Source organism: Benincasa hispida, chromosome 10 (assembly GCF_027475165.1).
Source record: "Benincasa hispida cultivar pf3 chromosome 10, pf3_genome.v1.1, whole genome shotgun sequence".
In the NCBI taxonomy this organism is placed as follows: Eukaryota; Viridiplantae; Streptophyta; class Magnoliopsida; order Cucurbitales; family Cucurbitaceae; genus Benincasa; species Benincasa hispida.
The window spans coordinates 44,364,435-44,378,307 of NC_143487.1; the positions used below are offsets into that span (position 1 = coordinate 44,364,435).

General features: G+C 33.1%; 1 protein-coding gene across 5 annotated transcripts; it reads left to right on the plus strand.

Annotated features, from left to right (window-relative positions):
* Window positions 1–66: 66 nt before the first annotated feature.
* LOC120087616 (Photosystem II reaction center PsbP family protein) lies at window positions 67–5,446 on the plus strand. 5 transcript variants are annotated; one of them, XM_090305553.1, is made up of 8 exons: window positions 67–214; window positions 1,960–2,002; window positions 2,109–2,278; window positions 2,311–2,378; window positions 2,472–2,537; window positions 3,705–3,927; window positions 4,016–4,171; window positions 4,978–5,380. In XM_090305553.1, the coding sequence occupies exons 1-8, from the start codon at window positions 170–172 to the stop codon at window positions 5,236–5,238; spliced, it is 1,032 nt and encodes a 343-aa protein (XP_090161679.1). In that variant the 5' UTR covers window positions 67–169; the 3' UTR covers window positions 5,239–5,380. The 5 variants fall into 5 exon arrangements, with proteins under 5 accessions (XP_090161679.1, XP_038900372.1, XP_038900375.1 ...); XM_039044444.2 differs by lacking the exon at window positions 2,311–2,378 and having other exon boundaries at window positions 69–214; window positions 2,109–2,160; window positions 4,978–5,446; XM_039044445.2 differs by lacking the exon at window positions 2,311–2,378 and having other exon boundaries at window positions 139–293; window positions 2,109–2,160; window positions 4,978–5,446.
* The last annotated feature ends 8,427 nt before the right edge of the window (window positions 5,447–13,873 follow it).

Below are 13,873 nucleotides of genomic sequence, written 5' to 3' on the forward strand. Positions count from 1 at the left end.
ATATGTTACGTAAAAATGAAATATCGGTATCGATAGACGATATCATTGGTTATGGGGCTAAATTTGTCAATTTTCCTTGTTTTCCATTAGAGAGAGGCAGAGTTCAAGAAGTTCAAAATCACTGTTCGAAAAGAAAGCAACGTGGAAGTGAAACCAATCGTTTTGAGATATGGCGACGCTCATCCAGTTTCCATACAACATACACTTCTTTCATGTATGCTCCATTTTCAATCTCTCTGCTTCACATTTTGCAATAATGTTCGTGATTCTTCATCTTTTCAAGCCTTTATTAGGTGACTCTTCTCATGTTTTGTGGTTTTCGAGCATAATGTAAACTCTTACAGTTCAGTTCAATGATAATCGCATTCTGTTGTGGAAACTGAATTTTTCTAGATTTTGGTGCTTAATTCATGTAGTGTTCTTCGAATTGTTCTAATTTCGTGCCCTCGTGTAACTGATGTATTCTCGTCTGCATTTGAGTATAATTCATGAATGGGATTTCACTGTTCATGATTTCCGAATCGAACATGGAATCACTCGTGGAAAACAAGAAATCTAAAGAACGAATCCCGTGCAATCTGTCAATTTCTCTGTTAAGAGATTTTAAGTTCTGTGAATATATGTCTAATTGAACTATGTGAATTTTCTGTACTTAATTCAAGAAGTTTCCTGATCCGAAGATGGGTTACATTGGTATGAATTGCATCATATTCGTGTATTTATAGTACCGTATCTTCTTTTCTTACCTTTGCAACGTAGTTCCTGAATTGGGTTTCAATGCTTTTGGTTTGGAGAACGGGGCACTGTAGAATTGAAGAAAATGTAGGAGAAATGCTCTAGCCTATCTGAAAAGAAATGGATAACATTCACTAGGAGGCAGGATTAATTGCTAGCGCTGCAGATATAGGTTCTTAGTGCTGGAAATACTAAATTCAGTTAACATGTTAACTGAACTTTTGTGTTAGATAAGTACAAAATCCTTGTTTTTGGCTTGTACTTACTTTTGTTTTTATACTAATTATAATGTGTCAAATGGAAGAATGTGTCTCACTTTAATTTGGTGGTATCCATTAATCTTTTTCTTGTCTAATTCAAATATTCCGTGATAGATAGAGAGTGAGAGAATCATAGCCCAGTGTTGTTCCTGGGTAAATTCTTTTTGCGCTTTGGATAGTGAGTCGGTGATTCATTTTCCTTGCTGGCCATGAATTTTTCTTATGTAGGGTATTCTCGGGTTTTAGCCTAATCTTTGAGTTACTCCCCTGTTCTGTAATTATTTTCTTCTTGTTCTGCTTATATTTTAGTTCGGGAAGTAATTCTTTAAGTTAGGCTTTTAGTCTTTGTCTGCTGGTTGTTTTAATCCAGCAGGTAGCCATTTGCTTCAACCTCTATAAATAGGCTTGTTAATCTTCTCTTAGATTTCTCCAAGAACAGTTTTCATCATTTTCTTTAAAATTTCAGCATGAACAGAGCAGAACGCTTACTGTGCTATGGTCAAGAAAAGTTGGCCCATACTGATGCTTGGATTTTGTAATTTTTTGCCATGGAATGTTGGTCCATACTTATGTTATTATTAATTTTTTGCTAGAATGTTATTGTAAATTATGCCGGTGATTTTTTGAATAAGAAGTTGTAATATGATGCTTAGATGTTATTAGAGTCTACTCTTTTTGCAGGCTTATTTTTTTTATGCCAAATCTATTCTTTCATTTTTTTTCTCATGGAAAGTTTGAGTTTTCATCCCAAAAAAGGAAATCATAATATAAAAATGTCACTCGAGTGTTGTAGTTCTTATGTCTTCTGCTCGTCTTACGTACTTACATTTTCATTTCCACCTCAATCATCTTCTCCAAAGTTCCACTGGAAATTTTTTACATTTGGTTTCGTTTTTGTCGTTTGTACTTTTTAATTTTAAAAGGTAATTTCTGTGATGGTTTTTCATTTGTTTTTTAACTGTAGTCTTCCACAACCACAAGGAAGTTACTTGGAAACATCATGGGAGGCAAGTGAGCTTCTAGTCCATAAAAAATTCTAGTGTCGTGGATTTGACTATTTAACAGTATCAAATAAATGACTTGATAATTTTGTTTTGTTCTAAACGATAACAGATATTGTTCAATCTAGAGGGCAAAGTTGGAGACTGCTCAGAAAGGAAAGATGGTTGATATCTCTTTCTTGCTCCTCAAGGAATATTCAAACCTCACATAAAATTTCAGTTAGTTTCTCATCAATCAAGGGAGAAAAACCTCAACAAAACTTTATGAGGGACGAGAAGCTCGTCCCTCATAAAGTTTTGTTGAGGTTTTTCAGCTCGTTCCTGATTCAGATCCCCCTAGCATGAAGGATGTTGATCTTTTATTTAATTTTTTTGATCGAAGGTCTATTTACATACCTTTATAGGTATCCTAATATTTTTTAATCAACAACTATTCTTTGGAGACGATAAATCCTTAACATCACACATTCTGCAGTTCCAAGCTTGTGGTATTGACCGGAGCTGGAATGAGTATGGAATGTGGAATTCCTGATTATAGAAGGTTCAATCTTCCCTTCCTTTCTTATACCAATGTTACACCTTTTATTTGTTCTTCATCTGTGTTTGTTTTAATTGTGTGATGATTAAACATCGACGTTGGGAGTTGGACGTGTGTACAAATGTTGCTAAGTTCACTTAAAGTCATCTCTCACTTTTGTTCCTATGCAGCTTTGACATATAAAAGGAAAACTTCCATGCACGACATATTACAGTTCAGAGACTTTTATTGCATGCTGTCTTGCGCTATATACTTTGAAGTTTGCCAACTGATCCAAGCAAATCTTTTCTGTTTTTGTAGCATGTAATGGCTGCTTGATTGACAAGTGTGGTGTTGATTGTTACTTCTGTTTCTACCGTAAGGCCTAATTCATTTGTAAACTGCACAGCTGTTCAGGATTTCAGGATTTACCCTCGAAAAGGCATCTACCTGCTCATTTTCCCTTGCAAACTAAGTTTACTAAAAGTTCAGCCTATCCATTTTCCCTTCCCATTCAGAACGTCAATACCCTACTTCCTATTAATCTGATGAGAAAAGGCTTTCTAGTTTGAACATGTTTTATGCATATACATACTGATTCTAGCAAGTAAACTCTCGTGTTCACATGCTTTTGTGTTCTATTGTTAGGATCTAGTCAAACTAAACTTTTGTATATATAGATTGTCAATTTCCAATGTTATATCTGCTGCCTTCAAGACTTCTGTTAATTTATTTCTACCTTTTCAAAATGGCATTGCGTTGATTTAGCCCACATCTGTTTTCTTAGACATTACGTAATCTGAAGGGGCACGTGCACACCTTCTTTCTGTATTGCTATGATGATATTGCCTAGACATTTAGAAACAAAATATCAACAATAGCGTAGTGTGTACTTCATCTACATTTTCGGTTAATGGTCTCATCAACAGTTTTGTGTCTTTCTATTCTATTTATATTTTTGTTTAATATTGAATGAATCTCCTTGTCTTTTCCAATATTGAAAATCCTAGTTCTAACGAAATTTCATAACTATGTGAACTGGTCGTTCTTTCCATCTTCATTTTCATTTTTCCACGGCCAAATTTTCTCCACTTGAACTTTGTTTGTTCAATGAAACTTTAACCCACGTTTTCTCGTTAAGAAAGTCCCATGGTCTTCACCCAGAATCTAATTCCAATTTTTGCAGCACAGTATTTCTGTGACCCAAAAACACATACCGGGAAGCAACCACTTGATCACAAATCCACTTCTTTTCCTGAGCAGGAGAGCTCTGAATGTTTCGGTTATTTCACTGTTCTTTTATGGATTTTCACCGAACATTTGTGCGGCCGTTTTTGCTGAAGATTTGGAGCTTGAGAGATACTCAGATTCAAAGGAGGGTTTTACTCTTCTTCGACCATCTTCTTGGGTCAAGGTTTTCAGCTTTCTCTCTCTTTCAACTAACAGCGATACATTGTTTTTTCTTTTAACCAAACATTGTCTGAAATTGTGTGCTGGATAAGGTTGATAAGGCAGGGGCAACAGTTTTATTTGAAGAGGAGAATATGGGAAGCAATAATGTTGGTGTTGTAGTGAACCCTGTTCGTCTCACAAGTCTTGGGGAGTTTGGAACTCCTCAATTTGTAGCCGACAAACTTATACAGGCTGAAAAGCGAAAGGTAATTTAGTTTTGAGATGCTGGCATTTCCTACTAATTGATGCACAGAGTTGGGTTCTCGTTTATTCTTGTGAAGCTTGGCTGTGAAGTATGATGGTTATTGGATTCTTTGAAATGCTGGCAAAAATTAATATTTGAATTTGTTTGTTTTTGTAAAAAGAAGCAACATATATTATTGAGTTTAAACAGCATGAGCGCCTTTATGATTCATGATCTTTGTTGTGATGAATTGCATGTCTTTCCTCTTAAAAGTAGTGTCTTGCTGAAGTTTCAAACTAAAGCTTAAGATGAAGTTTTGAAAATTTTTATCCAGAAGTAGACGAAAATTTGAAAATTGCAGAGAATGTAAATATTGAAACTTGGATTCAGATTGCTCAAGAAGCTTTAAGTGTGAGGTATGCTTAGCCAAATTGCATGTCTCTAGACTTTGAAAAGATTGGTCAGAGCTATGAGCTAAAGTTATAGCTTATTTCTGGAATTTTCAACAAATTTGTATCTATTTTGTCTATAATGTATCTAATCGGTAGTGAAAGGGTAATAAGTTAGTTATTGAATAGGGCAAGAACTTATCCATATTTGTGTTCAGTTTTTTAGACAATTAATATATGAAAAGCCATAGTTTTTTCTTTTCTTATTACAAATTGAAACTTCTTTTGTATACTCTATGATTGGATCCCCTTTTGTACGAATATTTCATTCAATCAATAAAATTGTGTCTTATCCAAAAAAAAAAAAGAAAAAAAAAAGCACCATATTTGTATCTGCTTCATAGACTCTATCTCTCACCTGATTTTTCTATGAATACAGGAAAGTACAAAGGTTGCTGCACTGGTTGGTGTTGCAGAGAGATCTGGTGAGGGAGGTTTACAGGTGTACGAGTTCGAGTACACAGTCGATAGCACTAGAGGAGGGATGAAGCGGATTTTTTCTGCTGCTTTTGTGGCTTCTAAGAAGCTCTACATCCTTAACATATCTCACTCTGACAAACCAGAGAACCCTCTTGATTCACAAAGAAGGATGATGTTGGAGCAAGTTCTTCATTCCTTTGATGTTGCCCCTTCCTCATAATATCAGATCATGGCCTCCCGTAGAAATTAACTCATTTTCTTATTTTCTCTATTTTTCTTTCGATGTAATTGGCTTCTATTTTGTTCCTATCATTTTATATGTTTCAATTTTGTCTTTATTCCTAACATTTTGGAAGTTTCAATTCTGTCTCTTATTCTCTCTCTCTCTCTCCAAAAAAAAAAAAAAAAAAAAAAAAAGATTCATGGAAGTGTTGTACTTTTGTTTTCTTACATTTTCATTTCCATCTCAACCCATCTTCTCCCAAGTTACCACTGACATTTTATGTTTTGGTTTCACTTTTTTCATTTTTTTTCATTTAAAAAAAATACTTTTTTTTCCATTTCTTTGTGTACTTTAATCTGCTTCCACCACAAGTTACCTGGAAACATCATGGGAGGCAAGTGAGCTTCTATTTCATAAGAAAATGAATTTCGTGGATTTCACTAGTTAACAGTATCAACTAAATGACTTCTAATTTATTTTCTTCTTAACAATAACAGATATTATTCAATCTAGAGTGCACAGTTGGCGATGGATCAGAAAGGGAAGATACTTGATCTCTCTTTTTTGCACCTCAAGAAATGTCCAAACATCACATAAAATTTCAATTAGGATGTGTTTGGAATGCATTTTCAAATGTTTAATTTAAAAAATAAATTATTTTAGAAAAAATTTGAGTGTTCGACAACCACTCAAAATAGTTTTTGAAGAGTATTTTCAACCATTTTTGTTAAAAATGTTTAAATATAAATGAGTTTTTTGAAAATCACTTTTTTCTCAAATCAATCCAAACGGGTCCTTAATTCCTCTTCCTCATCAATCAATCAAGGGAGAAATACCTCACTAAGACGTTCTGAGGCACAAGAAGCTAGTTCCTGAAGCAGATCCCCCTAGCATGAAGGATGTTGATCTTTTATATAAATTTCTTGATCAAAGGTCTATTAACATACCTTTATGGTATCTTAATCAACAACCATTCTTTGGGGACGATAAATCCTTAAAATCACTTGTCATTTGTATCATGCTATTATGCATTCTGCAGTTCCAAGCTTGTGGTACTGACAGGAGCTGGAATAAGTAGGAAATGTGGAATTACTGATTATAGAAGGTTTCCTTTCCCTTCCTTATACTAATATTTCACCTGTTATTTATTCTTCATCTGTGTTTGTTTTAATTGTGAGATGATTAAACATCAACATTCAGAGTTAGATCTGTGTACAAATGTTGTCAAGTCCAATTAAAGCCCAACTCTCACGTTTGTTCATACACAGCTTTGATACATAGAAGGAAACCTTTCATGCATGTTATATTACAGTTGAGAAATTTTGTTATCGTATGATGTCTTACTTGCGGTTTGAAGTATTCCAACTGATCAAAGGGAACCTTTCCTGTTGATTGTTACTCCTGTTTCTACTCTAATTCATTTGTAAACTGGGTTGATCAAGGGTGTTCATAGGTTGGGTTGAAAGACTTTTTAGATCCAATTAATTGTTTGAATTGTAAATTTCTTCAATCCAAATAACTCTTATTAAAAAATGAATCCAATCCAAACCAACCATGAAATATTTGGGTTTGGTTGGTTCGGGTTAATCGGGTCATTTATTTAAAATTTTGTTCTAAAAATGAGCAAAACGTAAATATGTAAAAATCTAATTTAATTATTTTCATATATTGAATTAAGATTAACAACTCAATTTTAATTTATATAGTGAAAATTTTCTTTCTAAAGTGCAAATAAACCACTTTTTAAGATTGGTTGAAGAATAAATTATTCAAAAAATATTTGAATTAAATAAAATTAAAATCAATATATGTATAAATAATTATGTTATATGTAATAAAAATATATTTTTTAAAGTTAATAATAAACTTGGGTTGGTTCGAGTTAGTTTGAGTTATATTAGGTGAACTCATGAACCAACCCAACCCATAAAATTTTCATTTACTTGAACCCAACCCAACCCAAACCGTACGGTTGGATTGGATTGATCAGTTTTTTCGGGTATTCGGGTTTTTTGAATACCTCTAGAGCTGATGTTTAGCAATTCAGGATTTACCCTTGAAAAGGCATCATATGCTCATGTTCCCTTTGCAAACCAACTTTACTAAAATTTCTCCCTATCCGTTTTTCCCTCCCCATTCAGGAAATTCATACCTTACTTCCTGTTAATCCAATTAGAAAAGGCTTTCTAGTTTGAACACATTTTATGAATACATAACTGGCAAGTAAATTCTTGTGTACACATGCTGTTGTGTTCTGCTGTTGGCATCTAGTCAAACTAAACTTTTGTATGTGTAGAATGTCAATTTCCAATGTTATATCTGTTGGTTTCAAGCCTTCTGTTAATTTATTTCTGGCTTCTTAAGCTGATGACATTCTTTTTCTTAGTTGATGATCATGCTTTATATTATTTGGGTTAACACCTTTTAATGTTATGATAAAGGGAACTAACTCAATCACGTATGAGATCCTCGTATTCTAGGTGAACCTCCACAACGATAATAAGAATAACCCCAATAAACGAATTGATAACAACCCCAAGAAAGCTAAATAGATTTACTTGGAAAGATTTGATCAAAGAAGAAAAAAAAAAAAAAAAAAAAAAAAAAAAAAAAGGAGAACTTGTTTCTAATTTTAAGATTTCAAGCTTTTCACAATCTAATTTATCTAGCTGGATTGAAAGTTCTAAACTTGTATTCTAAACACAATAATACAAAAAAAAATAATAATAATAAAAATAAAATACATAAAGCTTGAGAGATTAGACTCTAAAAAAATTTCTTTCAAATTCAAAGTCTTGTTTCTTGAATGTAGAGATTACAACCCTATTTAACTTATTTTCTTATCATTCTCCCCTTCTTTGAGAAGATTCATTCTCAAATATTAAGTATTGGCTTGTAAAGCAACTTTGTAATCATCATCTCGAGTTTTGAAAGAAGTTTGAAAGATTCGTCTCCTCCAACAACAAATGTGTAATTTCTTTGTAGAGCACTCCTCCCCATTCGTTGTTGATCAAATCTTAAAAATTTGATGCTCCATTTTGTTTTTAATGAATCATAAAACGCACAGGAAAAATAATAGAAAAGAACATTAGTTGGAACAATAATTTCACTCTCATGATTTTTCTCACTCAATTTTTTTTTCACTTCCCATCTTAATCACACTATCTTCTTTTGCTTTTGTCAACTATATCTCACTTTTTTCTGTCTCGAAAGTGTCCTCACTTTGCTCTACGTAGTTTGTCATGACCACACATACTTCAAATATCGCATCACTCTCCATAACTACTTTACCTTTTGATTCCTCTCTTAAACCTTGATGATTAGAATCATTCATCTCAACAACCCCATCATTGGAACCTTCTTCTTTTACTAGTGAACCCCTACAACGATATTAAGAATAACCCCCAATAAATAAATTGATAACAACCCCAAGAAAGCTAAACAGATTTACTTGAAAAGATTTTATCAATGATAAAAAAGAAGGGAGAACTTGTTCCTAACTTCAAGATTTCGAATTCTCCAAAATCTAATTGATCAAGCTAGATTGAAAGTTTTAAAATATGTATTCTAAACATAAGAATACATAGAAAAACATAAAGATTGAGAGATTAAACTCTAAGAAAATTTTATTCAAATTCAAAGTCTTGTTTCTCAAATGTGGAGATTTCAACCCTATTTAAATTAATTGAAAAGATATAAAGGATTCAACCTTTCAGCTAATTGACTAGGTTCACAACAACTCTTCAATCTCATACGTGAACCTTTAATAAAGGTAAAAACAGTGAAATAAATTGATACATCTAGTATTAAATATGTAGATGGGTCTGAATTTTTAGATTTATAGCGACGCTTGGATGAAATGTGACTTTTGATGCACGAAAAATTGCAATTCTTCACCATGGATTGAAACCTTAGCTTGGAAGTAAACATCAAATGCTCCGGCTCCTATCATTATCATTTATTTCCTTATCACGTTATCATGTAATCTTTTCTTTTCTTTTCTAATTTAATACACACATGCCTTTCTTTTCTAATTATGAGGTTTCTCTATGCTGCAGCCGGAATGGAGCTTGTAGTTATGATTTCAAACCAATTACAAATAAGATGATCTGAAGGCATGTGTCACACCTTCCTTTTGCATTGTTATGATAATATTGCCTGGATGATTAGAAACAAAATGTCTATAATAGCACCTTATTTGCATTTGTAATAAAACAATTCAATATTGCAATGAAAGTGATTAAAAATTTTGGAAGCGATGATGGATATTGAGAATCTTAGGTTCTGATGATGCTTTATTTTAGAAATTTGGTTTTATTTGATAGTGATTGAAAATTTTGAAAGTGATTAAAAATTTTGGAAGCGATGGTGGGCATCTGTATTATTGGAATGTTTTGAATTTGTTTGTTGGCACTTCGAATAATCAAGTACGGGGTCTATTCAGAATTCATATTAGCCTATTTATTTATTTGTAGTTATTTACAATTATAATCCTAGGGTTTAGAATAGTGTGCTATATAAACTCTCTGATAGTGTTGACATTCAACATGCTGGAGAAATTGGGATCTTAAACACTCTAATTCCATGAATTTTAGCAAAGAAACATGCAAGATCAAATAAAAAAATAAGTAGGGTTTCTGAAATCTATACCTTTGTTGAACTCTTCAATCCTTGAATTCTAGCTCGAATTTCTTCACCAAATTGTAAACCATCACTTGATATTCTCTACTATCCTTTAGGACTTAGATTAGATTGTAAGATCCAAAATGAGCGGTAATTTTTAAGGGAATAAAGGAGTATTTCAGATTTTGTGTAACATGTGAAGAAGAACCTTTCTTCTCTAGAATTTCATCATGCAAAATCCATTCAATTCTCAGCAAACTCAACCTTTTGATCAACATCTACATGCAAATAAAAAAAAAAAAAAAAAAAAAAAAAAAAAAAAACCCTAGGAGATGACACCAAAACAAATATATTTTAATTGGAAATATATGGTGTCATAATTGGGATAAACTCACTTTTAGGATTTTATCATTTTCATTTTTATTTAAATTAATTTTTAAACAAAACCAATTTCTAATTGAAATAAATTTTCAATTTTATAATGAAAAAATATATTAATTGAATAGCTAATTTTAAATAAAATCCATTAATTTTAAAATTAATTCTTAATAATTAAATAAATAAATTTAATATCAGATATTAAATTAATTAAACACCAATTCCTCAAACATGAATCCTTATTCATGTAATTAATATTTAAATTATATTTAAACTTTTCCAAATCTCCAATTTCGTTTAATTCATTAATTAAACGTATAACTATATCGTATATAATTACTGATTCCCTTAATTTGAATTTGAACGTTTCAAAATCTCTCATCACACTATTCTAAGGTTTAATCCATCTATGAGCTAGTAGGGACCTAATGGACCTACAGATTGTGAGCTCCAACAATCCGAGATTAACCGACTAAACTCTTTAACCTAATTAACCAACATTCATTAACTATCGGGTCACTCCACTAAAGCCCAGTAGTTGCACTCTCCTCACTGTAGATATAATTCTGTCCACTTGATATAACCATAATCAGTATGTCGACTCTTCACAAGTTGTTCGTAATAATGGTTGGGTCAAAAACTGTTTTACCCCTGAGATTACATCTTGCTCCTTAAGTCCCACTGATCTTCTAATAAACAATTGGTTTATGATCCAATCACCAAACCGAGTCTTTCTTGGGCCAATGAGAGGGTGGGTCTCTTGTTCAAGATTCGGAGTCAATACTTAAGAGAACAACCTCTCTACTATCCCTAAAAGTAGGTAGGAGCAAATTCCATCTTGCACCTTATGTCCCCAGCTATCTACCCAATTTTACCCCTAAAATGGGAGGCTTATTGAGTCGGCACTATTGAATCAATCCTCACTCGTGCAAATCTAAGGATAATCCCAAATAAACAGGAGTTCATAGTTAGCTCAAGATTAAGGTCAGTTACTAGGTCATCGCTTTGAAATAGTCAATCTTAAATAGTTCGTTATAAAGTAAGAGTGACTTATTTCTCATTCTGGTCTTATACAAACTCTTTACATAGGATACCTTCACTCGCATTTCTCCACGTGAATGATTTAGGATCACATCATTTGTACTAAATACCAAATAGGTCGCATCCAATAACGTTCCAGAATAAGGTACCCATCCTTATTCATAAACTATAGACCGTTTTGGCTATCTACTCAAACTGGATCCACTCATATGTCTCCACATAAAGTTCAAGTACTCATGTAATAGCCATGAATCTTAGTTTATTGAATTTAGTTTTTATAAGTGAAATTTACATATTCAATAATAGTTTTATTGAATAAACCTCAATAATTTCTTTATTGCAAATAGAATATGTTTAATTTTGCAAACTGCGAGTTTTAGGACAAACAACCCAACACTCTCTAACCCTAGAGGCGCCATTGGTATATTCTGAAAACATTCTCTTTAATAATTTTGTTCTCCCTCTGCCCCATGGACGTAGCTAACACACCATTAATGAATCACGTATATCTGTGTGTTGATTCTTTTACGTTTTTTATATTATTTAATTGCCAATTTTGTAACAAACTGGTATCAGAGCCTCGTTAGATTTTTTCGAAATTCTACATTTGTTCGAAAATTGAAGATGTCTGGCATGAACCTAAAAATCGACAAATTTATGGGGAGGAATAGTTTCGGTTTATGAAAGATCAAGATGTGATCCCTGCTAAAGCATCAAGGATTGTGGGCACTACTGATTGATAAGTCAAAGAAGGCTGTCATGGATGACGAAGAATGGCACTCTTGAGGAGAAGGATTTGACGATCATGCTATATTTGGTTGATGATGTCATCATTGAGATCACTGATGAAGAAACTGTCGCTGGTATTTGACTAAAGTTAGAAAGTATTTACATGACGAAATCTTTAACCAAGAAGTTGTTTATGAAGAAACGTCTATATAATCTACATATGCAGGAAATTACTTCTCTGCGAGACCATCTTGATCAATTAAATAAAATCTTATTAGATTTGCTTAACATAGAGGTTAAGGTTGATGATAAGGATACTACCCTAATATTGTTGACGTCTTTGCCCCGTCTCGTATGAGACTTTTGTTGACTCATATATTGGTGGGAAAGAAACTTTAACCTTAGAAAATACAAAGTTCACGTTGCTTATGAGAGAGGACCGTCAAAATACAGGAAGTTCAGGTACAGAAAGTCGAGCATTTGGGTTAATTGGTATAAGAAGTAAGGGACATAAGAATTTTGGTAAGCAGAAGTTGAACTAGAATAATAAGTCTTTGAAGTCAAAGGATGCTAGGTCAGATGATATTTGTCACTATTGTAGAGAAAGGGGGCATTGGAAAATCGAATGTCCCAAGATAAAAAGGTATCAGAAAAATAAGGAAAAAATGACAAAAAGAAAGCATCTACCTCTCTTGTACAAGTTGAGATTGATCCTGAAGAAGTCGAGATTGATTATGAAGGAGATATGGCTTTAGTTGTGAATGAACATTCACATTCTGATGATGTGTGGGTTCTTGATTCTGGGACATCTTATCATATGTGCCCAAATAGAGAATGGTTCTCAACGTATCAAGAAATAGATGGAGGGAATATTAGCATGGCTAATGGTATTGTGTGCAAAATAGTTGGAATCGACTTAGTCAAGATACGAACACATAATGGTGTCTTCTACACTTTGAACGATGTTAGGCATGTTTCATTAATGATGAAGAGTTTGATATCCTTTAGTGTACTCGATAGCAAGGGTTACAGTTTTAATGGTAAATGTGGAGCAATGTATGTCTACAAGGGTACTAAGGTAGTTCTGAAAGGCATAAAACGTGGAACACTGTATTTCCTATCATGTTCCACAACAATGGGTTATGTTGTTGTTGCATCGTCTGTTGTTCACAAGAATGATATGACTAAGTAATGACATATGAGACTTGTTCATATGAGTGAAAAAAGGGATGCAAATTCTGTCAAAAAGGGATCTTCTATGTGGGCACAAAGTGTAAGATTTTGAATTATGTGAACATTGTGTATTTGGGAAGCTTCATCGCAGCAAGTTTTCAAGAGGTGCTCATTGTACAAAAGGGACACTAGATTATATTCATTCAAACTGTTGGAGACCTTCAAGAGTTGAATCTATTGGAGGCAGCAAGTATTTTATGTCTATAATTGATGATTACTCAAGAATGACTTGGGTTTTTATGATAAAACATAAAAATGAAGCCTTCAAGAATTTCAAGAAGTGGAAGATGTTGATTGAAAATTAAACTGGGAAGAATATCAAAAGGATGTGAACTGATAATGGTTTGGAATTCTGTGGATTTGAATTTAATTAGTTCTATGAAGCTGAGGGGGTTGTTTGTCATCACACGGTCAGGGATACTCCACAATAAAATGGGGTTACAGAACATATGAATCAGACGTTGTTGGAAAGAGCAAGATGCATGCTCTCTAATGCAAGGTTGGCTAAAAGGTTTTGGGCAGAAGCAGTAAATACAACATGTTATCTGATCAATTGTGAACCTCACACAGCTATTGGTTGTAAAAAACCTTATGAGGTATGGTCTGGTAAGTCTGCAGATCATTTTTC

Excerpts from the sequence above, each read along its gene's own strand:
- LOC120087616 (XM_090305553.1), top strand. The coding sequence starts at position 170 with ATGGCGACGCTCATCCAGTTTCCATACAACATACACTTCTTTCAT. Across the intron at positions 2,003-2,108 it reads ACTTGGAAACATCATGGGAG|ATATTGTTCAATCTAGAGGG; the intron begins GCAAGTGAGCTT and ends AAACGATAACAG. Across the intron at positions 2,279-2,310 it reads TTATGAGGGACGAGAAGCTC|CTCGTTCCTGATTCAGATCC; the intron begins GTCCCTCATAAA and ends GAGGTTTTTCAG.